Genomic DNA, 27262 nt, shown 5'->3' with positions numbered 1-27262 from the left:
GTCCCGATTTTCCAGGTCCTCCAGCTTAATTTTCAGAATGATTTCCGCGTTCTGGTGTTGAGCTACCGAGTTATCCAGATTAGACATTGTAGTTTCGCATGCCAGCACGCGGTTCTCCAGGTCTGCTATTTTTTATGTGTTTGTGGTGATCTGCACTAGTGCTGAGTTAATGGAGGCATGGATCAGATCCATTCTCTTTTCAAAGGCATCATCAAGCGAGATACCTCCTCTGCCACTACAGTGGCATGATGATCCACAAGCGGAGAGGACATAGGACTGTCAGCCGGAGATAGATTTGGTGGAGTGATGTCTCCGGTCTGGAGAACCTCCAGTGAGTGAGAAAGATAGTGATGCAGACGGAGTCTGAGGAGGTCTAGGCCCCTGTTTGTCTTTACCGATTTTTTTTTTTTTCCCCTTGTCATTGCTTCTGTTTTAGGGTTGGTCCCTTGGGATTGCCTAGTAAGACGTGGAGGCTGAGCGTGTCTATGAAGAAATTTGTCCATTATCAAGACAGGGAGAGAGATGGAATTGCTAGATTAGGTCAGATGGGTCGTCTCCTACATTTTAGGGTTGTGGCAGCAACATCTTATCGGGAGTTTCAATTTGTAGAGAAGAAAATGGTGTAACGAGCAAGGTTAGAATGACCACTAGCTGGCAGCAGTGTCACAAGCATTCAGCTATTGCAATAAAGTATGAGCAGTCAGGCCAGTGTAGCAGGCAATGTAGGTATCCAGATGGCATATATGCCAGGTTACAAGCGTGTACCACAGAATTGAGGCAAGCAGAGTTCAAAGTATACACACCATAGGTCACTATGTGGCTCTCTATACTCAGCGAGAGATTATATTTAGTCATTGAAAGGGGAGACACTGTATACTCAGTACCAGGTTGTATCTCCTCAAAGGGTCCCACACAGACGTTACCGAAGTGTCGGGATTGTGAATAGACATCGCGTCCTGGCTGGGGTTGATGTCTATTAACTCTCAAGACACTTCAGTAACGTTAATGTGTGAGTATGTGACTGCACATCATGATCTAGCAAGATCATTATGTGCTGAGTAAATTAATGGGGAGAAGTGTATGACGCTGGTTGGTCAGCGTCATACACTTCTCTCCAACACCCACTTGGTCAAAGTAAAAACACGCCCAGTTGGGCATTAAGAAAGTCATTAGCATAAATCTAAAATCGGTGATAACTCCGTCAAAATGTATAGTTTTTCGAAATAAAAAACACTGCTGTAATCTACATTACAGCGCCGATCACATTATGTAGAAGATAGGCCACTTATAATGTGGTCACAGAGCCTCTTTAATGTTAGAGTAAGCGTTTGATTAGTTTCCACAGCAGTCGTATGTGTGTGTGTGTGTACATATATATTTTTATATTCTCACTCATTTTCAGTTTAGTGGACTAATGTAGTAGCATAACATGTAGGGTGTGTACTATATTATATACATGTTTACACAGATCTCTGGACAATATAAATTGCTAAAGTGTCATTTGGGACGTGTTTTTAATCTGTTCCTGTGTGTTAGATTCCAGCTAACAGTGGAAATGTTTGATTATATGGACTTTGAACTGAAGCTCGCAGAGACTGGTAAGTAATGCACAAAGGCCTGCAAGACTAGTCAGAATTTACCATATCCTTGATTATGGCAAAAAAAACGGTGATCAGAGATTTGAGGTTCTATTTAGTTATTCATCACTGCTGGGTTATACAAATTAAACGTATCCAGTTGTTTTTTTGTATTGTTTTTTTTCCCCCCGGGAATCTTAGTTTACAAATTTGAACTATATAAAATGACTTAAAGAGGTTGTCCACTATAGAAAACACACTTCATATGCCCTATTAGGGAGTAGCAGTTACAAAAAGTCTCTTGCTCTGGAGGACCTGTCCTGCATTACACAGAAAAAGTGATTGATCTGAATGGTCACTGTGTAATGCTTAATTTCCGCTCTGGTGGCGCTGCAGGGAAAACTTACTGCCAGATTTCCCCTTAGATTACAGCTGATCACTGGGGGTTCCTGCAGGGGGACACTGATTACCTTATTGACAAGGGACCCTTCTAACAAGCAATCATTGTCCTAAAGTGGAGAACCCCTTTAAGCTGCCCATACACTTAAGATAGCTGTTGACACCTGTGGCAGTGGCTTATCTCCTGCGGTAACAAAGGGTCTGGCACTACCATACACATTACATGGTTGGCCGGTCCCACCAAAATCTGCAAGTTCAGCCAACTGTCAACTCATGTGTTTGGGCGCCTTTTACAGTTTCATTTTTGTCCTTTTTATAATTTCAAAGCTTAGATCACATGCAATTAAAATGTATGTTAATTCTTTAAACTATAGTTTATGGTTTACATGTAGATAAAATTAGAAAATTGTAAAAAAAACAAAAAAAAACAAACTCACGCTGTTTGTGAAAATACATTGTTTCTAGGTTTTCTTGGCCATGTATTGCCATTTTTACTTCATTGGGAGAAAACAATCTCTTGTCACATGAATCTTTTGAGATTTTTTTTTTGCATGCAATACTGCACGGCAGCAAAACACCATGCATTAATAAGTTGTTTTTTTTTCTTATTGGCAAAGAACCAGCACGGTTACTTTTATGTAGAACATTGACTTTTTTCAGCACTAAATGAAGTAACTATGGTTTTAATGTTTAGTTACCAGGCAGCTTAACAGTGCCATCGCCGTGTCTCAGATGTCTGCTGGACAGTGTAAACTTGCGCCTCTCATTCAGGTCATTCAGGACTGCAGTCATCTTTATCACTACACTGTGAAGTTGATGTTTAAACTACATTCTTGTAAGTTTGTTTTAATTTTTTACACTTTGTTCTACTTTTTTTTTCGTCAATATGTTTGGTGTATTTTAGTAATCTTTTTTACCGTTTGATGTTGGTAAACCAATCCATTTTGTTTAGCCACGGCAGAAGATTTAGATTCGGAAAATAGAGGACTACTGAAACCTTCCACGTGAAAGAATAATTTCACTAAATGCTTACATAAAATCGCTGTGTATTTTGTTTTAGGTCTGCCTCCTGATACACTACAAGGACATAGAGACCGATTTCATGAACAGTTCCACAGGTGATACTTGCATTCCCACACACCCTTGATAAACGCTGTAATTTGCTGATGTGTGTGTATATATATATATATATAAGGCAGGATTTACAGTTTATAATGTAACCCTCTCCCGAAACACAAATTTCAGTCTTAAATCAGAGAATGTTTTTATTTTCTTTATTCAGCTGCTCTGTCAGTATTTGTATTGGTTCGCTAGTTTAAAGGCTATTTCTTTTTTTGAAGAAAAAAAAAAATACTTTTAAAATAAAAATGTCCGTATGTTTGGTGCAACTTTCAAATTAGTTTTTATTAAAAATTATTTTCACTTTGATTTGTATCCTGTATACAGAGCAGTTGTATCGTTCGAGAAGACCTGAATCAGTCAGGTCCGCGGGACTTGCGGGTTCAGTGTTAACGGGTCCTGCCTTTCTGACACACAGGAGCCACCTGTAATCTATCGCATCTAAGTTATGAACTTGGATGTGGTGGATACTGAGTGTCAGTGAACCAGTCAGTCCTGCGGACGTAACAGGTGCAGAATTCAGCGACAGATGCAGCTGCTCTGTATACAGGATACAGAGCAGCTGTATCTCAAAAAGTAAAAATCTTTAATAAAAACTAATTGGACAGTTGCACCAAATACACTGCCATTTTTATTTAAAAAAAAAAATGTAATACCTTTCAAAGGTTTACATAGCCTTTGAACCCCTCCCGCCGCAGCCCTTTTTCAGATTTTAATTTTTTCCTCCCCACCTTCCAAAAGTCATAACTTTATTTTTCTGTCGATATAGTCCTATGAGGGCATGATTTTTTTTGCAGGACGAGTTGTAGTTTTTCGTAGCACCATTTATTGTGCCATATAATGTAGTAGGAAACGGGGAAAAAATTATTTGTGGGGTAGAAAAGGAAAAAAACTGCGATTTCCTCCATTGTTTGTTTGCGCGTCGTTTTTACGGAATTCACTGTGCAATTAAAACCACGTTACCTTTTATTCTATGGGTCAATACGATTACGGCGATACCAAATATATATATATATATATATATATATATATATATATATATATATATAGTTTTTTCTATATTTTACTACTTTTACAAGTAAAAAACCTAAGTGTAAAAAGTTTATTTTATGTCGCCAAATTCCAGGAACCACAACTTTTTTATTTTTTCATCGATTAAGTGGTATGAGGGTTTATTTTTTGCGGGATAAGCTGTAATTTTTAATGATACCATTTTGGTGTACATGCGACGTTTTGATCACTTTTTAGTTCATTTTTTGTAGGAGATGAGGTGAAAAATAGCGAGTCTGGCGTTTACAATTTTTTTTATACGGCATTCACTGCTTGTTTTTACTATGCTCTAGGGGGAAAATGGGAAAAGGGTTTGTTTTTGAACTTTTAATGTGTAAAAAAAAAATACAAATTACATAAAAAAAAAATTTAACTTTTTTTTTTTATTCGTCCCACTAGGGGACTTCAACCAGCGATCGTTAGATCGCTTGCACGATATTGTGATTCTGACAGGCATCTATTAAGCCCTGCCGGAGGGCTTAATAGATGCACAAAGATGGTGGACCTGGGGGCCTTCATTAGGCCCCCAGGCAGCCGTAGCAGCCATGGCCCCCCCCTCGATTACGTTGCGTGGGGCGCGATGAGTTGTTAGAAAGAGTGGGGGCGACCCCCTCTAACGATTTAAATGCTACGGTCGGTATTGACCGCAGCATTTAACGAGTTAAACGAGCCGCTCGTTACTCTGAAGTGTCGGCTGTAATGTACAGCCGTCACCGGCATCGTGTGGAGCGGGTTCACTCCGTGAGCCCGTTACATACTTCCCCCTACCCAACTTTGGCGTATGGATACGTCAAATGTGGGAAGGGGTTAAAGCGTATCTCCTGCGAAGAATCCTCATACATCCTTGTGGGCAGTCAATGGGTGCAGTCCTATGTGGCGCCCATTTAGCATCAGAGTAGTGCTTCCACCTAATCCTGTGACAGGAGATAGATGTCTCTCTGCTATCAATGGCTTCCATATTGGCTTAGCTGCAGCTGCTAAACTCATGTCATGGCCGTGATGTCACCCAATACCCCTCCTGCTTCTCTTCTCGCTGCACATGTGACTCTTTAGGAGTCCCCTACAATAGCTCAGTCCCTCACTGTTCTCTCTGCCTGTCACTCAGTGCTCATCCCCTCCATTAGCCCTGCCCTTTCACTTCTATTTCTCATTTAAAACATGCGGCACTACTGCAAGGTTTTTAGAGCATGTCGTGGGTTCCTTCTTTTATTTATTTATTTTATTTATTTTTTTGTAAACCCAATTCTCTTGCATTGTATTGTACATTGTTGTGGTATTCTGTCTTACACTTTTCAGTTCAACCTGCATTTTCAGCCTGATCACACTTCAGGCAAGGAGGATGCTGGACCTCTGAAAATATTAGAGAGATTTCCCCCAGCTATGTCTAAATGCTGTGCCAAGCTGACATTAACAGGGAGGCACATTACGAATTTGCCTTATACTGTGGTGAATGGAGTTCATTGACAGCACTGAAATTAAGCTGTAGATTAGAACAGACAATTTTAGTCTACATGTTTTGATTGATCGTTGGAAGTCTAAGGGCTGTTTTGTGTAGTTGTGACGCATTGACACCGAGGCAAGGTGCATTTTGGTAGTAAAGGGTTTTGTTTGATTCTTTATTTTGTAAGTAGTAAGTCACTTTTTAAAAAGAAAAATGAATGTGTGATAGTTATTGTAACATATCGCTTTCCTTTAATAGAAGTAATGGTGTAACACAAGACAGCCACTCTGAGACTTGCTGTTTCTTGCTGCTATTATTGGGTAGCTTTGGTTGCGAGCATTAACACAATACTTGTCCCAGGAGGAGGTCTGTCATTAAGAAAACCATCTGATCAGACAGTATGTGTATGTGTTCCCAGCATTAAAGACGATATTTGTTGCAAATTTAAACTTAATTGCAGTTCATAATTGTTCATTGTTACCTGGTTCATGGTACACCTATGCTATTTTACTGACAAGGTCACAGTCAGGATTTTATAAGGATATATACATTTCAATAAATGGTGTTTCACTGTGATTTATTAAATTATTTTTTTTTTGTATTTTTTTCCAGCCTTAAAAATTTCTTCAAACGTGCATCTGACATGCTGTACTTCAAGCGGCTTATTCAGATCCCCCGTCTTCCTGATGTAAGTATGCTGTATATTCACGCTTCAGCCTCAATGACCCCTTTGAGCCTTTTCAAATATATGTTGTCACTTATAGCATTTGGTGCATATTATTGGCAGACATGGAGATTAGGAGCATTGGATCTGAACTAAAACTTTATCCAATATGTAACGGCTTTTAGCAGATTCCTTATTTTATACCATGACTGCAAGTGAAATGTCTATCACTACATATGAGTAGCCTCTCCTATTAGTATAGAAACTCAATTCCTTTTCTCTCTACATATAAATAACATTTTTACTTGTCTGCATATTTACAGAATCCACCCAACTTTTTAAGAGCATCGGCCTTGGATGAGCATGTTAAACCTGTAGTGGTCATGGCAAACGAGACTCCAGAAGAAGAGGAGCAGCAAGCCGAGTCTCTAATTGAAATTAACCATGCCCAGCCAGTGGAGCAGCAGGTGAATAACATTGTATTATGTGCGGTTATGTAGTTCCACACGGTTTTGTTGCTGTTTTTGGAAAACCATGGTAAATGCGCAACAATGTCAACACTTTTGGGCACACCCTTTATGGGTTTATTACCATGCAAACGTTCAGTTAAACACTGCAGATATCAACATATTCTGTTTTTGCAATATCACTTTCCGTAATGTCTCTTTCCAACTTTTCAAACAATTTATGCTAATCTAATAGTATACCTGATATAGATCAACTTTGCAGTTTACTTACTGTTAAAAATTTTTGTCTTATCCATGCAAATTCTGTGTGAAGTTACTGCCGCTACGTGTCTGCCTTCCTGTAATCTGCTGTCCACTCTGTTAAGCAAAATCTGTCTTCAGTTACAGAGCAGAGGACATGGACTGCAGGAAGTGGGAGTGTATCTCTTCACAGCCTGCCCATAGAAGTTCATAGGGAGGGGAGGGCAGGAGGAGAAAGCAGAGAGGGAAACGCAGACACTCTACCCATACAAGCCTATGGAGGGGGAGTTTGGAGACGAAGCAGGAGCATAGAAAGAGATACAGATGCTGCCTTTACGAGTCTATGGAGGGGGAAGCAGGAGCAGAGAGAAGACTCTGTCTGCTGGTAAGATTTATATATCATCCCAGTGCTGGATTCTCAGCTGCACTGATCAATGCGGCTGTATAATCTCCTCCATGCTGCTGCAGGATATATATATATATATATATATATATATATATATTCTATCTTTAATCGAGCAGGACTCTTATTTTCTATTGTGCAATGTATAGAAGTCGTGATGATAGGTATTAGGCTCCACCCCCTAGCTCAGAGAGCTGAGATTTTGAGATCGAGCCTTCAGAGGAAGAAAGGCCATGTACAAGTCATATAGTGGCCAGAAATAGTGTTGTTCCTCATATACATACACGCGACAGCTTATTCTGACATGACAAGTAATGTACGCTTTAAGTATGCGTTTAAAGAGGCTTTGTCACCAGATTATAAGTGCCCTATCTCCTACATAATCTGATCGGCGCTGGAATGTAGATAACAGCAGTGGTTTTTATTTTGAAAAACGATCATTTTTGAGCAAGTTATGAGCAATTTTAGATTTAGTTTCTTAATGCCCAACTGGGCGTGTTTTTACTTTTGACCAAGTGGGTGTTGTAAAGAAGTGTATGAGGCTGACCAATCAGTGACCAATCAGTGACATACACTTCTCATTGTTCCAGCCCAGCTTCTTTCACTGCACAATCTCACTGTGCTGTGGATCATGCTGGGCTGAAACAATGAGAAGTGTATGTCACTGATTGGTCACTGATTGGTCAGCCTCATACACTTCTTTACAACACCCACTTGGTCAAAAGTAAAAACACGTCCAGTTGGGCATTAAGAAACTAAATCTAAAATTGCTCATAACTTGCTCAAAAATGATCGTTTTTCTAAATAAAAACCACTGCTGTTATCTACATTCCAGCGCCGATCAGATTATGTAGGAGATAGGGCATTTATAATCTGGTGACACAGCCTCTTTAAATAAAAAAAAACAAAAAAAAAAAACCTGTTTAGGTATAAAAAAAAAAGTTAGCAAAGTGTCCTAAAGAGGTTGTGTTTTAGAGACCCTAAATTTTAACCCCTTCCCGACATTCGCCGTATATATACGGCGCTGCCGGGAAGGTGTTCCCGCAAAGCGCAGTACAGTTACGTCGCGGTGATGGTGCGGGTTCGGAAGCAGAGCCGGCACCATCACCGCGGGGTGACAGCTATATTATACAGCTGGCACCATCCTGTAACTGCCAGGACCGGAGCTATTCTCCGATCCGGCAGATTAACCTCTCAGATGCTACGCTCAATATTGCACAGCATCTGATAGGTTTTCACCCGACCGGCAACCCAGTGACGTAATCGCTGGGTTGCTGTGGCAATCGGACGCCAGAAAATGGCGTCCGAGTCTGCCTTGTACGGGAGCCGATGACGACCCGCCTGCGGCGTGTCCTAATAGGCTTGCTGTCAGTGAATAACTGACAGCGCTAATACACTGCACCACGTATGTAGTGCAGTGTATTAGAGTAGCGATCGGTGCATCAGGCCCTTAAGTCCCCTAGTGGGACAAGTCAAAAAAGTTAATAAAAATGTGGTAAAACAATAAAAACACACACGTTTCAAATAAAAATAAAGCTAAACTGACTTTTTTCCCATAGTAAGTCTTTTATTATGGGGAAAACCGTAAAAATTATAAAAAACTATACATAATTGGTATCGCCGCGTCCGTAACGACCCAAACTACAAAACTATGTAATTTATCCCACACGGTGAACGCTGTAAAAAAAAACAAAACATGAAAAACAATGCCAGAATCTTTGTTTTGTTTTTTTTTAAATATCTTTTTTATTGTCAGTTTTCACATTTTCTTACAAACATTTCACGTAAAAGTTACATCATGAGTGCGCAGCACTCAACTGTCATTGAATTAACTTTGAATTAAATTCAACATAACATAACATATAAACATGGCATAAGTGTCGATCTTCAAATGGACCGAAAACATGACTTCCCCCAACCCCGACACGACCTAGGTCATCAATGAGTGTCTACTTATCATTTATCCCCCAACTAGTTCAAAGTTGCAACCCCCCTAAAGTGCCTGCCAATAGCTGTGTGCAGTACCACTTTGTGTGCTGGAAAGGCTTAACAATTTCCGCTATTTCGGCTGCTGTACATTGCGATTCTATGAATATTTGCCACTTATCAAATAGCTTCTTGGTTCCCGTTTCCTTCCGCCTTTCCACCTCCACCCTCTCAAGAACCAATAACTGTTTCAGCCGTGACACAATCAGTTCTAACCCCGGCATGTCTGCCTCCAACCATTTACTCAGCAGGCATCTCAAGGCTACCAGTAAAATCGTGTGCACCAGCACTGGAGGTGATCTCACTCCTCGAGCACCCTCTTCCTCCGGCGGCCGCGCCTGATGGAATAGTAGCGCTTGAGGCGTCATTGGGAGGTTCGCTTTCCAATGATCCTCAATATATTTTTGTACCATCCCCCAAAATCGTTTCGTATGTACGCACCCCCACACTCCATGCCATAAATTCGTCAGAGGTGTATTGCATTTGGGACAACACGTAATGCGGTCAGGGAAGGATTGTGAAGGCAAAATATTAAAGCCATATATAGCTAAATGGGCCATATATAGCTGAACGGGCCTTTCCGTTAGATAAGGTCTTAATGGTGCTCCGAACTTCCTCTAATGTAATCTCTGCGCTCAAGTGACCGTTCTGCTCCTGAGTGAGCCCTGGCAGCTTCACCTTCTCCAAAAATGCCCTCCCTTTTTGGAGATCTATGGGTGTTTCTGAGTAAAGGGCTTGGTAGTATTTACTTAATATGGTGTTGATTTTTTTTGGGTCTGAGGTAGGAGTTCCATTAGATTCGCTAAGTGTTGAAATGTGTGACGGTGCATACCTCCCCTTCGCTAATCGCGCTAATAATTTGCCCGCTTTATTGCCGAAACGCATTAGATCGGCATCAAATTGGGACCGGTAAATACTCTCTCTTTTGTCTAACCACTGATCAAACTGTCGCTTGGCTTCCCTCCATTTCTCCCCCAATGGCGGTGATGGAGAGTGTAGAAATGCTGTGTATGCACACCGTAATCTGTCGCTCGCTGCCTTGTATCCTTCGGTCGTCTTGCGTTTAAGATTAGACATAAATTGCATAACTTTCCCCCTTATTACCACTTTGGCTGTACGCCAATACAATGACGGTTCCGAGCGATGCGCTACATTATCCCCATCAAATTCCATCCACCACCCCTTAAGCTTCTGTATAAAGCCCTCATCCTTTGCCAGAAAGGCGGGGAACCTCCAAATAAAATCCGTTCCTCTAGCTACTGTGTCGGCCAAGGTAATGGTAACCGGGGCATGGTCCGAAATAACTAGATCTTCAATCGCCGCTTCACGTAATCGTCGCGATAATGCGTCATTAACTAGCAAGTAATCAATACGCGACCATGACTGATGAACATGGGAGAAATGTGTATATTCCCGCGCATCTGGGTGTAGACTCCTCCACGCATCTATTAGGGCCGTGTGTCTTAAAAAGTCGGGCAAGATCCTATCTCTATTTCTCTGCGAACTAGTCCCTGCGCTCCTATCTTCCCTTGAAGTCCTTACAGTGTTAAGGTCTCCCCCTAGAATCAAAAACCTAGTGCGATCCTGCTGGAGTTGGGTTTCCAAATGACCAAAAAAACCTGTGTTAACGTATTTGGGCCATACACATTATGAATACTGATAGTTTCCCCTGCATGCTCCATCACTAGATGGATCCAACGGCCCTCGTCATCCCGCTCCTGGGACACCAGCGTAAACGCAAAATTTTTATGTACCAAAATTATAGCTCCCGCCTTACCCTCCCTTGCCGACGAGCCAAAAACCTGACCCACCCAGAATTTTTGCAAATACTTAAACTCTGGCTCGGTAAGGTGAGTTTCCTGTAATAGGGCCACATCTGGGCGCAATCGTTTCATGTGTCGCAAAAGTTTGGTCAGTTTCTGTGGGGATCTCTGCCTTTTAACGTTCCAAGAGACTATTTTCATGTTATTGGGCCGTGCATAAGATGAGCTAAAATGCCTAAAAGTCGTGATAGATTCGGGGAGTCAGATCCGCCTTTTTCCAAGAGCCATGTATAAACATTAATAACATAACCAAAACCCGGCTTATAAACCAGAACCGAACTCCATTTCAAGGCCATCCGGCCCTTATCTAACAAAATCATAAAATCACCTACGGCAAGGGTTATCAGCCCCTTAATACCCACTGGTGTAGTTGACCACTTTTTTCTGTTGTGTCAAAACACGCCCCTCCCTCCCCCTCCCCCCCAGACCTGCATATATGTCTCCTTCAATGAGGAAGCAGCACCTGCCCTTACCACCTCATTACCCCTTTGTCGCCTGTGCACACATTTATACATTCTCATACCGTCGGTTTAACAGCCTAGAGTCCGTTTGGATTATATCCTCACATATCCACATAAATCTTATTTCGCCTCTAGGTTTCCCTGCCTCCTTTTCCCAGATCTCCTACCGCAACTTCCCCCATTATGCCATCTGTGGCAGATATAACTAATCCCTTGCGTAGGGGAGGCAATGTATCATTCCCGGTCGATCCCGCCCACAAGGAAAAATCTCAGAACCTGATCTAACTCCCTCACTAATCTCCTGTAGCGAAAATGCAGGGAAATACCAAAATGCATACATTTCAACATTGTAACATTATAACATTGGGTCAGCTGTTGACCGGTACAGAGTGCCGTATAAGACCGCCAAATATCGCCCTCAAAACTTTCAAATTATCTGCAAACTTATCTGTAGCCTGTCGGAATCTGCAATTGGTCTACAGCGTCCACAAAATCATCATCACATCAGCTTAAATAAAATGGTGCTGAAAAGGACTTCGTCCGTCAATCAGGAGACGTAGATCGAGTGCGGTCCCGCGTTCGCCTCTGCGGCTTCGGAGAGTCCCCTCCATTTCCGGCTCGACCCCCCCGGGATCTTCCTGGTGTGGGCATTAAGGCTTCTGCCCAAGTTCGCTCCATATCTAGTCTATTCCGTTTGGCTTCTCTTGACTTGCGATTTGGACTATGTGCTGGACTGTGACGCTCCTCTTGCTGGAGTCTGTGCCTGCAAAGCTCTGTAAGTGCGTCCTCCGCTTCCTGTGGCGTGGTGAAAACCTTGTTCCGCCCGTTCTCTTGAAACACCCGTAAGATGGTTGGGTACTGCAGGTTAAAGCGTATTTTCGCTTGGAACAGCGCGGTGCAGATCTTGCTGAAAGCCCGCCTTCGTTTTGCAACCTCCGCAGAGAAATCCTCAAAAGTAGCACTTTCATGCCCATTATTTCCAAAGGACGCGATCTGCTGCGGAATGCTTTCATGAGTGCCACCTTGTCATTGTAATCCAACAGCTTAAAGATTACTTGTCTGGGACGAAGCGAACTGTGGTCATCTGTTGCTGGGAGGTTTCTGGGGTCCGGCCCCACTCTGTGCGCCCTCTCCACCCGGCAGGGACGGGGAAGACCTAAAGCTGCTGGCAATGTCCTCTCACATAGTCGCTGTAAATCAGAAGATATCACCGCTTCCTTCAGCCCCACCAGTCACAGGTTGCTCCTCCTGGAGCGGTTTTCCAGATGCTCCACCTTGTCCCCCAACTGCGTAGTAACAGACAGCACCCCTTTAAGTTTGGATTGCAGACGCTCATTTTCATCCTCCAGCAGCGTCATACGCTGTTCTAACTCATCGGCTCTGGTAGTGACTTGCCAGCTCCGCATGCACGCGGTTTAGGGAATCTTGCACCGTTTTTTCCAGCGCCTTTTGCAGCTCTGGCGCTATCTGTTTGGCTACTTCACGGGCCAGGGCTACATAATCAATGGCTGCAAGATGAGAGGACATTATGTGTTTGTGCTTGAAAGCTGGGACTGATGGTGTTGCAGCTCATCTTCCTGTGTGTATAGCAGGGTCGCAGTGGCGGGAAGCGCCGCCATCTTACCTCCTTTTACCACAGCCGCGGCTGAATCTTCCATGGCTGGCTTCTGCGCGCTTCTGTGGAGGTACCTGTCCATACAGGCACCACCGGGTATGTTTCCGTGTGCAGGGCTGGTGGCTTCACCGCTGATTGTCGTCGCCGAAGCGACTATTGCGAGCAAACAGGCTGGACGGGAGCGGGAGCGGGAGCTCAGTCACTCGCGTCCTGCATCGCCAGCGCCGGAACCGGAAGTCAGAATCTTTGTTTTTAGGTCACATCTCCTTCCAAAAAATGCTATAAAAAGTGATAAAAAAGTCACATTTACTCCAAAATAGTACTAATAAAAACTGCAATCCGCCCCGCAAAAAAGAATCCCTGACACCGGTATGTGCACGCAAAAATAAAAACGTTATGGGTCTTAGAATATGGCGACACAGAAAACAAATAATTTTATAAAAAAAGTGATTTTTATTGTGCAAAAGCTGCAATACATAAAAAAAACTATATAAATTTGGTATCGCCGTAATCGTATCGACCCGCAGAATAAAGCTAACATGTAATTTAGGGCGCACTGTAGATGCCGAAAAAAAAAACAATAAACTATTCCAGAATTGCTTGTTTTTGGTAATTTCCTTTACCAAATAATGAAATAAAAAGTGATCAAAAAGTCGTATGTGTTCTAAAATGGTACCAATAAAATCTACAGCCCGTCTCGCAAAAAACAAGCCCGCACACCGCTCAATCAACTGAAAAACAAAAAAGTTATGGCACTAGTAATGCGGTGATGAAAAAACATCTCCATGCGCAATCCGGAGGTGAACATTCCTTCATTTTCAGGGCCCTAGTATTTAGGAACTAGGAAAGGGAAGGGACATAGCACATCCGCTGGAAGCGAGGGCGCCCGTATTATACCAGCGCAAAACTTTCCCAGCAAAATTTCCCAAACTACAAAGGAGAAAAAGTCCCCAAAAGGTGCATTGAGTTACAAAAGGGGGATAAGAAAGAAAACTGTTTATCAGTGTGACACCGGCCTGCGCGTAACGGATTGCTTCACAGCGTAACACACATCTATGGATAATTGTATTATTTACCCCATTATTATACCCTCTTATTATGTCCTGATGTACTCCACACAGATTACATATACCCTGATGGACTCCGCACAGATTACATATACCCTGATGTATTCCGCACAGATTACATATGCCACCACATTATAAACTGAAATACCAGCAAAACCCCAAACAGAAAAACTACCAAGCAAAATCCATGCTCAAAATAGCTGTCTTTCCCTTCTTAGCCCTACAGTGTGCCCAAACAGCAATTTATGGCCACAAGTAAGGCATTACCATACCCGGGAGAACCCGCTTAACAATTTATGGGGTAAGATTCTCTAGGGGCACAACATATTGTGCGGTGAATAGGCAGATCAGTGGAAAAATTGCAATTTTCACTTTGCACCATCCACTACATATTCATTTCTGAAAAACACCTGTGGAGTCTAAATTCTCACTCCACCCCTTGATAAATGCCTTTAGGGGTGTAGTTTCTAAAACGGGGTCACTTTTGTTTGGTACATCAGTGGTTTTGCAAATGCAACATGGCGTCCGCAAACCATTCCAGCAAAATCTACGCTCCAAAAGTTAAATACCGCTCCTTTTCTTCTGAATGCTCCCATATACGTAAACAGCTGATTATAACCACATATGGGGTGTTGCCGTACTCGGGAGAAATTTCTTAACAAATGTTGGGGTGCTTTTTCTTCTCTATTCCTTGTAAAAATGTTGATCTAAATTTACATCTTGTTGGAAAAAATATATATTTTTCATTTTCATGGCTTAATTCTAATTCAGCAAAAAACCTTTTGGATCAAAATTTTCACTATACCCCTAGATGATTCCTCAGGGGGTGCAGTTTCCCAAATGGAGTCACTTTTGGGGTGTTTCCACTGTACTAGTACTACAGGGGCTCAGCAAATGTGACATGGCGCCCAGAAACCATTCCAAAATCCAAATGGTGCTCCTTCCATTCTGAGCCATACCGTGGGGTACTGTTTTACTCGGGAGAAGTTGCTTTACAAATTTTGCAGTGCTTTTTCTCCTTCAGTCCTTGTGGAAATGAAAAAAAAAATACCTAAACCTACATTTTCTTTGAAAAAATGTAGATTTTCATTTTTACGGCCTACTTCCAATAAGTTCGGTAAAACACCTGTGGGGTCAAACTGCTCACGGTACCCCTAGATAATTTCCTCATGGGGTGTAGTTTCCAAAATGGGGTCACTTGTTGGGGGTTTCCCCTGTTTTGTCCCCTCAGGGGCTTTGCAAATGCGACATGGCCTCCGCAAACCATTCCTGCTAAATTTGAGTTCCAAAAGTCAAGTGTCGCTCTTTCCCTTCTCAGCCCTGCTGTGTGTCCAAACAGCCGTTTATTACCACATGTGGGGTATTGTTTTACTCGGGAGAAATTTCTTTACAAATTTTATGGTACTTTTTCTCCTTTAGTTCTTTTGGAAATGAAAAAAAATTAGCTAAACCTACATTTTATTTGAAAAAATGTAGATTTTCATGGCCTAGTTCCAAAAAATTTTGCAAAAAAACTGGTGTCAAAATGCTTGCTACACCCCTAAATAAATTCCTCGAGGGGTGTAGTTTCCCAAATGGGGTCACTTTTGGGGGGTTTCCACTGTTTTAGTTCCACAAGACCTGTTCAAAGCTGACATGGTGCCTAAAATATATTCTATTAAAAAGCAGGCCCAAAATCCACTAGGTGCTCCTTTTAGTTCTGAGGCCGGTGTTTCAGTCCAGTAGCACACTAGAGCCCCATGTGGGATATTTCCTAAAACTGCAGAACCTGGGCAATAAATATTGAGTTGCATTTCTCTGGTAAAACCTTCTGTGGTACAAAAAAAATGGATTCAAAATGAATTTCTGGAAAAAAATAATGAACTTTGTAAATTTCACCTCTACTTTGCCTTAATTCCTGCACAATGTCTAAAGGGTTAATAAACTTTCTAAATGCTGTTTTGAATACTTTGAGGGGTGAAGTTTTTAAAATGGGGTGACTTATTGGAGGTTTCTAATATCTAAGGACCTCAAAGACACTTCACAACTGAACTGGCCCCTGTAAAAATAGCATTTTGACATTTTCTTGAAAATGTGAGAAATTGCTGCTAAAGTTCTAAGCCTTGTAACGTCCTAGAAAAATAAAATGATGTTCAAAAAACGATGCCAATCTAAAGTAGACAGATGTTAATTAGCAACAATTTTGTGTGGTATAACTGCCTGTCTTACAAGCAGATGCATTTAAATTGAGAAAAATGCTAATTTTTGCAATTTTTCAATACATTTTGGTGTTTTTCACAATTAAATACTGAATGTATCCGGCAAATTTTGCCACTAACAAAGTCCAATGTGTCATGAGAAAACAATCTCAGAATCGCTTGGATAGGTAAAAGCATTCCGGAGTTATTACCACATAAAGTGACACATGTCAGATTTGAAAAATGAGGCTCTGTCAGGAAGGTCAAAAGTGGCCAAAGAGGGAAGGGGTTAAGAAAGAATGATAACAAATATCCCATGTTGATAAACACAGTTGTTCATTTTTTCTTTTTAGGTCGTAGAGGATATCTTCCAACAAACTTTTGGTCCTCCGAATGGTCTTGTGATTGATGACAGGTAGATATTGTTTCTATAATCCCTGTTAGGCCATTTTTCGAACAAAAAAAATCAACAAAGTAATAACGCAGGCGATCTGACTTGTGTGTCATTGTTTGTTTTAAGGGATCTTCAAATTGAAAATTTAAAAAAAGAAGTTGAGATGCTACGTTCAGAATTAGAGAAAATAAAATTAGAGGTTTGTATTGTTTACAGTAGCTGTAAATTCTATATAAATACATATATACACGTCATGTATACATCTTGTTCATATAGGCCTGTACTCTGTGGTTTAGTCCAGAGTCTTTGTTTTTTTTTTTTTCTGTGGATATGCAATAAATGTCTGATAATAAGTAGTTAAGGGGAAGGAAAAGAGGTAAGTGTGTGATCTATTTAATATATAACTTTTAATAATACTGTTAAAATAAACAACTTGGGATAAAAATACCAATGGTGCAATTGGGTATGTGCGAGTGACCCCCCCCCCCCCAAACTCACATACCCTAGGGCCAAAAGAACAGTGTAACAATGTTATGTCACTGTAAAATACCACAATTAGAATGTATACGGACATGCGGTTTTCAAGCAGCACAGTGTGAATAGACTCCAGACAATTGATCTCCCACGATGGTGCTCCCTGGTAACGGAGCAGCAGTGTGGTGGATACTATTCAGACTGGATCAGTCTGTGAGTTTGTGGGTCACTCGCACACAGGGCCGGCCTTAGGGTAGATGGCGCCCCGTGCGAAATTATCTTTCGGCGCCCCACGCCATTATAAAAAATGCCCCATAAAAAAGCATAATTCCTCCCCACAGTATAAAGCCCTATATAGTGCCCCCACACAGTGTAATGCCCCTTTAGTGCCCCACACACAGTATAATAATAATATTTAATAATGTAATATATTATAACGCCTTCAAGGACACAGTATTTTGTCCTCTAATTGTGCCCACACAGTGTTATGCCCCCTAAGTGCCACACACATTATATTGCCCCCTGTAGTGCCCCTACACAGTATGATGTCCTCCACAGAGTATAATGCCCCCACAGCCCCCCTAGTAGAAAGTACCCCCTGTAGATTGTGCCGTACAGCCTCCCTGTAGACAGTGCCATAATCCCCCACCTCCTCCTTGTAGACAGTGCCATACAGCCCCCATCTGCCCCTTGTAGTGTCATACAGCCCCCATCTGCCCCTTGTAGTGCCATACAGCCCCCCATCTGCCCCTTGTAGTGTCATACAGCCCCACCTCTCTCTTGTACACAGTGCCCCCCACCGCCCCCTTGTAGACAGTGTCATACAGCCCCCACCTCTCCCTTGTAGACAGTGCCATACTGCCCCCCACCTCCACCTGAAAGGATCCTTGCGTAGCCCGGCTTGATCCAGAGATGTCATCACGCCGACTGCGCAGGGATCCTGTCCCTGCGCCTCATAGGCTACAGGTGCCTCTGTAGCCTGTTAGAGTTTCCCAAACTTTTCGGACTTGAGGCACCCCTGGAAAAAAAAAAATTCCTCAGAGCCCCCCTACCAAAAATTGTTTAGAGAAAGACAGAAAATAGCTAAAAATAAGCACTACATTCTTAGGGTATGTTCACACAGCGTTTTTTGTAAGGCAGAAAAAATCTGCTTTTGAATTGACAGCGTTATTTGATGGGGTTTTTTTAGCGTTTTTTTTTAAGCCGTTGAAGCGAATGCAAAAGACGCAGCAAAAAAAGCTCCAAACGAGCGCCACAGCTATTTTCTTTCTACTATTAATTTCAATTGGAGGTCAGAGGTGGAAACCACTTGAAGACCATCAGCCCCCCCCCACTCACAGTAAAATGACCATCAGCCCCCCACTCACAGTAAGGCTGGGTTCACACACACTATTTACGGACGTAATTCGGGCGTTTTAGCCCCGAATTACGTCCGAAAATGCGGCTCAAAAGCGTCGGCAAACATCTGCCCATTCATTTGAATGGGTCTTACGATATTCTGTGCCAACGGTCATTTTTTTTGTGCCCGCGTCAAAGAAAAGCCTGTCACTTCTTGAGACGTAATTTTTAGCCGTTTTCCCTTGACTCCATAGAAAAACAGCTCTAATTACGTCCGTAATGGACGCAGCGAAAAGCGCCTGCACATGCCATTACGTCTGAAATTCCGGAGCCGTTTTCTCCTGAAAACCGCTCCGTAATTTCAGCCGTAATGGACGCTGCCGTGTGAACATACCCTAAAATGACCATCAGCCCGTCCACTCACAGTAAAATGACCATCAGCCCCCCACTCACAGTAAAACGACCATTAGCCCCCCACTCACAGTAAAACTACCATCAGCCCGTCCACTCACAGTAAAATGACCATCAGCCCGTCCACTCACAGTAAAACGACCATTAGCCCCCCACTCACAGTAAAACGACCATTAGCCCCCCACTCACAGTAAAATGACCATCAGCCCGTCCACTCACAGTAAAACTACCATCAGCCCGTCCACTCACAGTAAAATGACCATCAGCCCGTCCACTCACAGTAAAACTACCAGCAGCCCCCACTCACAGTAAAATGACCATCAGCCCCCCACTCACAGTAAAACTACCATCAGCCCCCACTCACAGTAAAATGACCATCAGCCCCCCACTCACAGTAAAATGACCATCAGCCCGCCACTCACAGATGCCCCCTGTAGATAGTACCACACAGCCCCTTGTAGGTCGTGCCACACAGCCCCTTGTAGGTCGTGCCACACAGCCCCCTTGTAGGTCGTGCCACACAGCCCCCTTGTAGGTCGTGCCACACAGCCCCCTTGTAGGTCGTGCCACACAGCCCCCTTGTAGGTCGTGCCACACAGCCCTCGTGTAGGTCGTGCCACACAGCCCCCTTGTAGGTCGTGCCACACAGCCCCCTTGTAGGTCGTGCCACACAGCCCCCTTGTAGGTCGTGCCACACAGCCCCCTTGTAGGTCGTGCCACACAGCCCCCTGTAGGTGTGATGCTGAATTTAACCTCCATTTGCCTCACATTAATAGTAATTAACCCCATCATGTTTCTCAGTCATAATGGGTTAATATGTAAGGTACATGATGGGGTTAATTACTATTAATGTGAGGCACATGGAGGTTAAATTCATCACACCTCGTGCCTCACATTAATAAGTGAAAGAAGTTTTTTTTATTTTATTTTTTACAGCGTACATATCATAAATGACGCAAAAAAATTTGTTGTGCAGGTTATAGGTTATTACGGCCGCGCCAATACCGAATGTGTGAATATTTTCTATATTGAGACTTATTTTAAAGTTTATTGTAAAAAAAAGGTGTATGTGTATTTTTTTAAATTTAACATTACTTTATGTTTTTACTTTATATTTAATCTTTAATATACTGGCATATATCAGAGATAGGCCAGTACATTAGCCTGTGTATGTATAGTACACAGGCAGTTGTTAGGACATACCTAAGTATGCCCTAACAGGAAATATGGTAAGACAGCCCTGGGGTCCTTCAATAGACCATGGGCTGTCTGCCCATATATGGTATGGCCCTCAATCCAAGGGGCATCCCCCTCCTCACTTTCCCCTGAAAGCGGTCACATGGACTACAGCGTCATCGCAGGAGGCCGGGCTACGCTCAGAGGGAGAGAGGGACTACGGCCGGGAGTAATAGCTTTTTTTTAAATTTATTTCTGCAGTCTTTCCGCCCAAAAAACCGCACCAAAATTTGGTGCGGTTTTTCAGGGGAAATTCCCTGCGGTTCTCAGGACGTATACACTGTGTGGTTTTACGTATCCGTCCTGTGTGTTCCTACCCTTATAATCTAGTTGCTCTCCCCACAAATATTATCTCTAATGGCTTATTCAGACGAACGTGATATATGTCCGTGCAACGCGCATGATTTTCACGTGCGTCGCACGGACCTATATTAGTCTATGGGGCCGTGCAGACATGTGCGTGATTTTTATGCTGCGTGAGTCCGCTGCGTAAATGTCATGTCATGTCCGTTCTTTGAGCGTTTTTTGCGCATCATGCACCCATTGAAGTCAATGGGTGCGTGAAAACCAGGCATGCCACACGGAAGCACTTCCGTGCGACCAGCGTGATTCGTGCAACAGCTGTCAAAAGGATGAATGAAAACAGAAAAGCACCACATGCTTTTCTGTTTACAAACATCCAAATGGAGTGTCATAATGATGGCGGCTGCGCAAAAAGCACGCATCATATGCTGCTGCCGCACGGAGCTGTCAAATGCATTTTGCGCAGGCAAAACGCCGTGTTTTTTGCGTGCGCAAAAGGCACACGCTCGTGTGAATCCAGCCTAAGGGTAAGGACACACGGAGCGGCCCTGACACGGTCGCAACGCAGCTAACAACCACGCCGGCACCATGTTCGGTGCAGCTGTCAAACAGCCTGTTAGTGGCCGCACGTATTCAGGTTACACGCTCATGCGCACTGCCGCTCCATTCATTCTCTATGGGAGCGCCGGAGATAGCCGAGTGCAGTGTTCTGCTTTTTCCGGCGCTCCCATAGAGAATGGATAGGAGGCAAGTTGTTGTAATTTGCAAAATCGTGCGGCCATAAAGGGTGTATTAATTCATGGCCGCACAATTTTGCAGATAAAGGGACGGTTTACCCGCGTTAACGTGCGGCCATGAATTAATACACCCTTTATGGACGCACGATTTTGCAAATTACAACAACTTACCTCCTATCCATTCTCTATGGGAGCGCCGGAAAAAGCAGAACACTGCACTCGGCTATCTCCGGCGCTCCCATAGAGGATGAATGGAGTGGCAGTGCACGTGCGAATGTAACCGGAATACCCCTTAACAAGGTATTGGACAGCCGCTTCTACATAGTGTCAGCGCGGTTGTTGGCCGCGTTGCGACAGTGTGAGGGCTGCTCCGTGTGGCCGTACCCTAAAGAATCCTTTCTCCCCATACATAACGCTAAGTTCCCCTCCCCCATGATTCATAATAAGCTCCTACACCACAAAATAAACTATACAGAAGTCCCCCGCCCACAAAATACATTTATAAAGAATCCCCCACACTCCTATAGCATTTAGGGCAATGTCCCCTCACCCTCAAAATTGATCTGTAAAAAATGCACACTAAAAGTACCTCTAACCTAGCCTCCCCTCCCCCACAAAATCGATCTTTTAAAAAAAAAAAACATCCTGTTACACATCACTTAACCCCTTCCCTCTTTCCTCCTCCCTCACACTGCACATAAATAAACATGGATTAAGCTAAAGCTGCTGCTCTTCTTACCTGACTCTGGAGCTCCGTGGAGGAGTCTTCACTGGGGCAGCAGCACAGCAGGAAGGAGCTGCGTGAGGTGCTGAGTGTGTGTGACACTGCAGTACAGGCTGTGCCGATTGGTGGAGCAGACAGAAGCTCCTGCTGCTCCTCCAATCAGCGCTCACTTCACGCAGCAGTGCAGAGGAAGGAAGATTTCTCCTCTCTTCTGCTCGTACCCACTGGCGCCCCCCTTACAGCATGGAGGCTGGCGCCCTGTGCGACCGCACGTGTCGCACATAGCTAAGGCCGGCCATGCTCGCACATACCCAATTGCACCATTGGTATTTTTATCCCAAGTTGTTTATTTTAACAATATTATTAAAAGTTATATATTAACCCCTTCCCGACATTTGCCGTACATGTACGTCATGGAAAGTACTGACTTCCCGCATCTTGCCGTACATGTACGCCAAATGTTTGGGACCGGCTCAGAAGCTGAGCCGGTCCCATCATCACCGGATCTCAGCTGTATCTTACAGCTGACATCCGGCTGTAACGGCGGGGACCGAAATTAGCTTCGATCCCCGCCATTAACCCCTTAAATGCAGCGCTCAAACGCGATCGCTGCACTTAAGGTGTTTTCAGCTCATCGGAACCCCAGTAATGAAATTGCCGGGGTTCCGGTGGCTGCAATGGCAACCGGAGGCCTAATACTGGCCTCCCGGTCTGCCTAGCACCGAAGCCGGTCAAGATCCGCCCGGCGGCGGAGCCTGATCGGCTTCCGTAGCTGTCGGCAAGATGGCGCCGGGTCAGGAGCTGATCCGGCGTCATCAGCGGTGGAAGTCAGCTGTACTGTACAGCTGACATCCACCTGTAACGGCAGGAACCGGAGCCAGCTCCGATCCCTGCCATTAACCCCTTCGATGCAGCAATCGAAAGCGATTGCTGCATCGTAGCGGTTACTAGCAGATCGCCAGCCCTGACAGGCAATCGGGACTGGCGACTGCTGTTATGGCAACAGGAGACACAATGGTCTCCTGCTCTGCCATTACGGAAGCCGATTTAGGCCCCGCCGGGAGGCGAAGCCTAATCGGCTTGCTGTCAGTGAATGACTGACAGATCTAATACATTGCACTACATAGGTAGTGCAATGTATTAGAAAAAAAAAAATCTGACCGTTGGAACTTCAAGTCCCCTAGTGGGACTTGAGAAAAAGTGTAAAAAAAAGTATAAAAAAGTGTAAAAAAAAGTGCACAAAATAAAAGTTTGAAAACAATAAAAGTTTCAAGTAATCAAATAAAACACAATCCCCCTTTTACTCTTATCAAGTCCTTTATTATTGAAAAATAATAATAAACCATATGTATTTGGTATCGCCACGACCGTAACGACCGGAGGTATCAAAATATTATATTTATTGCACGCGGTGAACAGCGTAAAAAAAACCGTAAAAAACGTTACCAGAGTTTCTGTTTTTTGGTCACTTTGCCCTACAAATATTAGAATAAAAAGTGATCAAAAAGTCGCACGTATCCAAAAATGGTACCTATAAAAACTATAGCTCGTCCCGCAAAAAACAAGCCCTCATACACCTCCGTCGACAAAAAAATTAAAAAGTTATGGTTCTCACAACTTGGCGACAGAAAAAATACATTCTTTTTACAAAAGTAATTTTATTGTGCAAAAAGTTGTAAAACATGAAAAAGTGCTATAAATTAGGTATCGCCGGAATCGTACTGACCCGCAGAATAAAGTTAACATGTAATTTATAATGCGTGGTGAACGCTGTATAAAAAAAAAACGAAAAAAGCTGTGCCAGAATTGCATTTTTTTGTTTACCTGGCATCCCAAAAAATAGGATAAAAGGTGATCAAAAAGTCACATGTACCCCAAAATGGTACCAATAATAACTACAGCTCGTCCCGCAACAAACCAGCCCTCATACCGCTACGTCTATGAAAAATAAAATTAGTTATGGCTCCAATAAGTCAGGAAATAAAAAAATATGCAGTTGTGCCCGAGGGGAACATTTCTTCTGTTTGAAGAGGCGATTTTTCAAGGACCCAAAATTAGGGAACCAGGAAGGGGAGAGCCCAAACATATCCGCTGGAAGCGACGGTGCCCGTATTATACCAGGACAACACTTCCCAGCAAAATTCCCCAAACTACAAAGGTGCCGAGTGTGGACCAAAAGGGGGATAAGAAATGACACCATTTATCAGTGCGACACCGGCCGGTGCGGAAAGGATTGCTTCACAGCGTAACAAACATCTATGGATTATTTTATTGTTTTTTTTTACCCCGTTATTATACCACCTGACTATGCCCCTTATATACTCCGCCCCGCTTACATATGCCCTACATTATAAACGGAAACACCAGTAAGACTCCAAACAAAACTACTACCAAGCAAAATCCACGCTCCAAAAGCCAAATGGCATTTCCTCCCATCTGAACCCTACAGCGTCCCCAAACAGCAGTTTCCTTCAACATATATGGCACTGTCATACCCGGGAGAACCCTTTTAGCAATTTTTGGGGTGTGTGTCTCCAGTGGCATAAGCTGGGCACGACATATTTGCCACTGAATGGCATATCTAGGGAAAAATATAAATTTTTAATTTGCACCATCCACAGCGCATTCATTTATGGAAAAGATCTGTGGGGTGAAAATGCTCACTACACCCCTTAATAAATGCCTTGAGGGGTGCAGTTTCCATAATGGGGTCACTTCCCAGGGGTTTATTTTTATTATTTCACATCTGAGCCTCTGCAGTTGTGAACCAATACTTTGTAAATCGCCAAATTAGGCCTCAATTTTACATGGTACCCTTTCACTCCTGAGCCTGGTCGACTGTCCAGGCAAGAGATTAGGGCCACATGTAGGGTGTTTCTAAAACCAGGAAACCCAGCATAATAATTAGAGAGCTGTCTCGTTATGGTGGCACAAGCTGGGCACCACATATTGTCCACATATCTGTGGAAAAAATCCCATTTTCACTCTGCAACATCGAGTTCACACTAATTTCTACAAAACACCTGCAGGGTTAACATGCTCACTACACCCGTAGGTAAATGCATTGAGGGGTGTAGTTTCCAAAATGGGGTCACTTCTGGGGAGTTTCCACTGTTTTGGGCCCACAGGCGCCCAGAAACCAATCCAGAAACATCTGCACTCCAAATGGCGGTCCTTCCCTTCTGAGCCCTGCCGTGTGCCCAAACAGCAGTTTATGACCACATATGGGGTATTGCCGTACTCGGTAGAAATTGCTTTACAAATGTTGGGTTCTTTTTTTCCTTTATTTTTGCGAAAATGAAAAAATTTGCGCTAAAGCTACGTCTTATTGAAGAAAAAGGATTGTTTTTATTTTCACTGCCCAATTCTAATAAAATCTATGAAACATCTGTGGGGTCAAAATGCTCACTACGCCCCTAGATGAATTCCTCAAGAGGTGTAGTTTCCTAAATGGTGTCACTTTTTGGGCGTTTTCATTGTTTTTTCCCCTCAGGGGCTTTGCAAATGTGACATGGCCGCCGCAAACCATTCCTGCTCAATGTGATCTCCAAAAGCCAAATAGCGCTCTTTCCCTTCTAAGCCAAGCCGTGTCTCCAAACAGCCGTTTATTACCACATGTGGGGCATTGTTTTACTCGGGAGAAATTGCTTTACAAATTTTGTGGTGCTTTTTCTCCTTCAGTCCTTGTGGAAATGAGTAAAAATAAGCTAAACCTACATTTTCTTTGAAAAAATGTTGATTTTTATTTTCAGGGCCTACTTCCAATAATTTCTGCAAAAAACCTGTGGGGTCAAAGAGCTCACTATACCCCTAGATAATTTCCTCAATGGGTGTAGTCTCCAAAATGGGGTCACTTGTTGGGGGTTTCCACTGTTTTGTCTCCTCAGGGACTTTGTAAATATGACATGGCCTCCGCAAACCATTCCTGCTAAACTTGAGCTCCAAAAGCCAAATAGCGCTCTTTCCCTTCTCAGCCCTGCCGTGTCTCCAAACAACCGTTTATTACCACATGTGGGGCATTGTTTTACTCGGGAGAGATTGGTTTACAAATTTTACGGTGCTTTTTCTCCTTCAGTCCTTGTGGAAATGAGAAAAAATTAGCTAAACCTACATTTTCTTTGAAAAAATTTAGATTGTCATTTTCAGGGCCTATTTCCAATAATTTATGCAAAAAACCTGTTGAGTCAAAACGCTCACTATACCCCTAGATAATTTCCTCAATGGGCGTAGTTTCCGAAATGGGGTCACTTGTGGGGGGTTTCCACTGTTTTGTCCCCTCAGGGGCTTTGTAAATGTGACATGGCCTCCACAAACCATTCCTGCTAAACTTGAGCTCCAAAAGCCAAATAGCGCTCTTTCCCTTCTCAGCCTCGCCGTGTCTCCAAACAACCGGTTATTACCACATGTGGGATATTGTTTTACTCGGGAGAAATTGCTTTACAAATTTTACGGTGCTTTTTCTCCTTTAGTCTTTGTGAAAATGAGAAAAAAAATCGCTAAACCTACATTTTCTTTGAAGAAATGTTGATTTTAATTTTCACGGCCTACTTCTAATAATTTCTGTAAAAAAGCTGTGCGGTCAAAATGCTCACTGTACCCCTAGATAATTTCCTTGAGGTGTGTAGTTTCCCAGATGGGGTCACTTTTGGGGGATTTTGACTGTTTTGGCACCGCAAGAGCCCTTCAAACCTGACATGGTGCCTAAAATTTATTCTAACAAAAATAAGGCCCCAAAATCCACCAGGTGCTCCTTTGCTTCTGAGGCCGGTGCTTCAGTCCAGTAGCACGCTACGGCCACATGTGGGATATTTCCTAAAACTGCAGAAACTGGGCAACAAATATTGAGTTGCATTTCTCTGGTAAAACCTTATGTGTTATAAAAAAAATTGTACTAAAAATTTATTTCTGCAAAAAAATATGAAATTTGTAAAATTCACCTCTACATTGCTTTAATTCCTGTGATATGTGTAAAGGGTTAAGACATTTTCTAAATGCTGTTTTGAATACTTTGAGGGGTGCAGTTTTTAAAATGGGGTGACTTTTTGGGGGTTTCTAATATATAAGGCCCTCAAAGCCACTTCACAACTGAACTGGCCCCTGTAAAAATGGCCTTTTGAAATTTTCTTGAAAATGTGAGAAATTGCTGCTAAAGTTCT

At 43.0% G+C, this 27262-nt stretch overlaps 1 protein-coding gene across 1 annotated transcript in view; it reads left to right on the top strand.

Moving 5' to 3' along the window:
- Positions 1 to 27262, top strand: part of HIP1R (huntingtin interacting protein 1 related) — a 158020-nt gene that overhangs the window by 59583 nt on the left and 71175 nt on the right. Inside the window, exons 7-13 of the mRNA XM_075834101.1 lie at positions 1537 to 1598; positions 2671 to 2811; positions 3037 to 3094; positions 6199 to 6274; positions 6574 to 6717; positions 16843 to 16904; positions 17010 to 17082. Coding sequence (XP_075690216.1) covers positions 1537 to 1598; positions 2671 to 2811; positions 3037 to 3094; positions 6199 to 6274; positions 6574 to 6717; positions 16843 to 16904; positions 17010 to 17082 — 616 coding nt within the window. The remainder of the gene's footprint in view (positions 1 to 1536; positions 1599 to 2670; positions 2812 to 3036; positions 3095 to 6198; positions 6275 to 6573; positions 6718 to 16842; positions 16905 to 17009; positions 17083 to 27262) is intronic.

Source organism: Rhinoderma darwinii, chromosome 1, assembly GCF_050947455.1.
Source record: "Rhinoderma darwinii isolate aRhiDar2 chromosome 1, aRhiDar2.hap1, whole genome shotgun sequence".
In the NCBI taxonomy this organism is placed as follows: Eukaryota; Metazoa; Chordata; class Amphibia; order Anura; family Rhinodermatidae; genus Rhinoderma; species Rhinoderma darwinii.
Note: the sequence above shows the minus strand (reverse complement) of the source record. Positions and strands in the feature narration are given on the sequence as shown.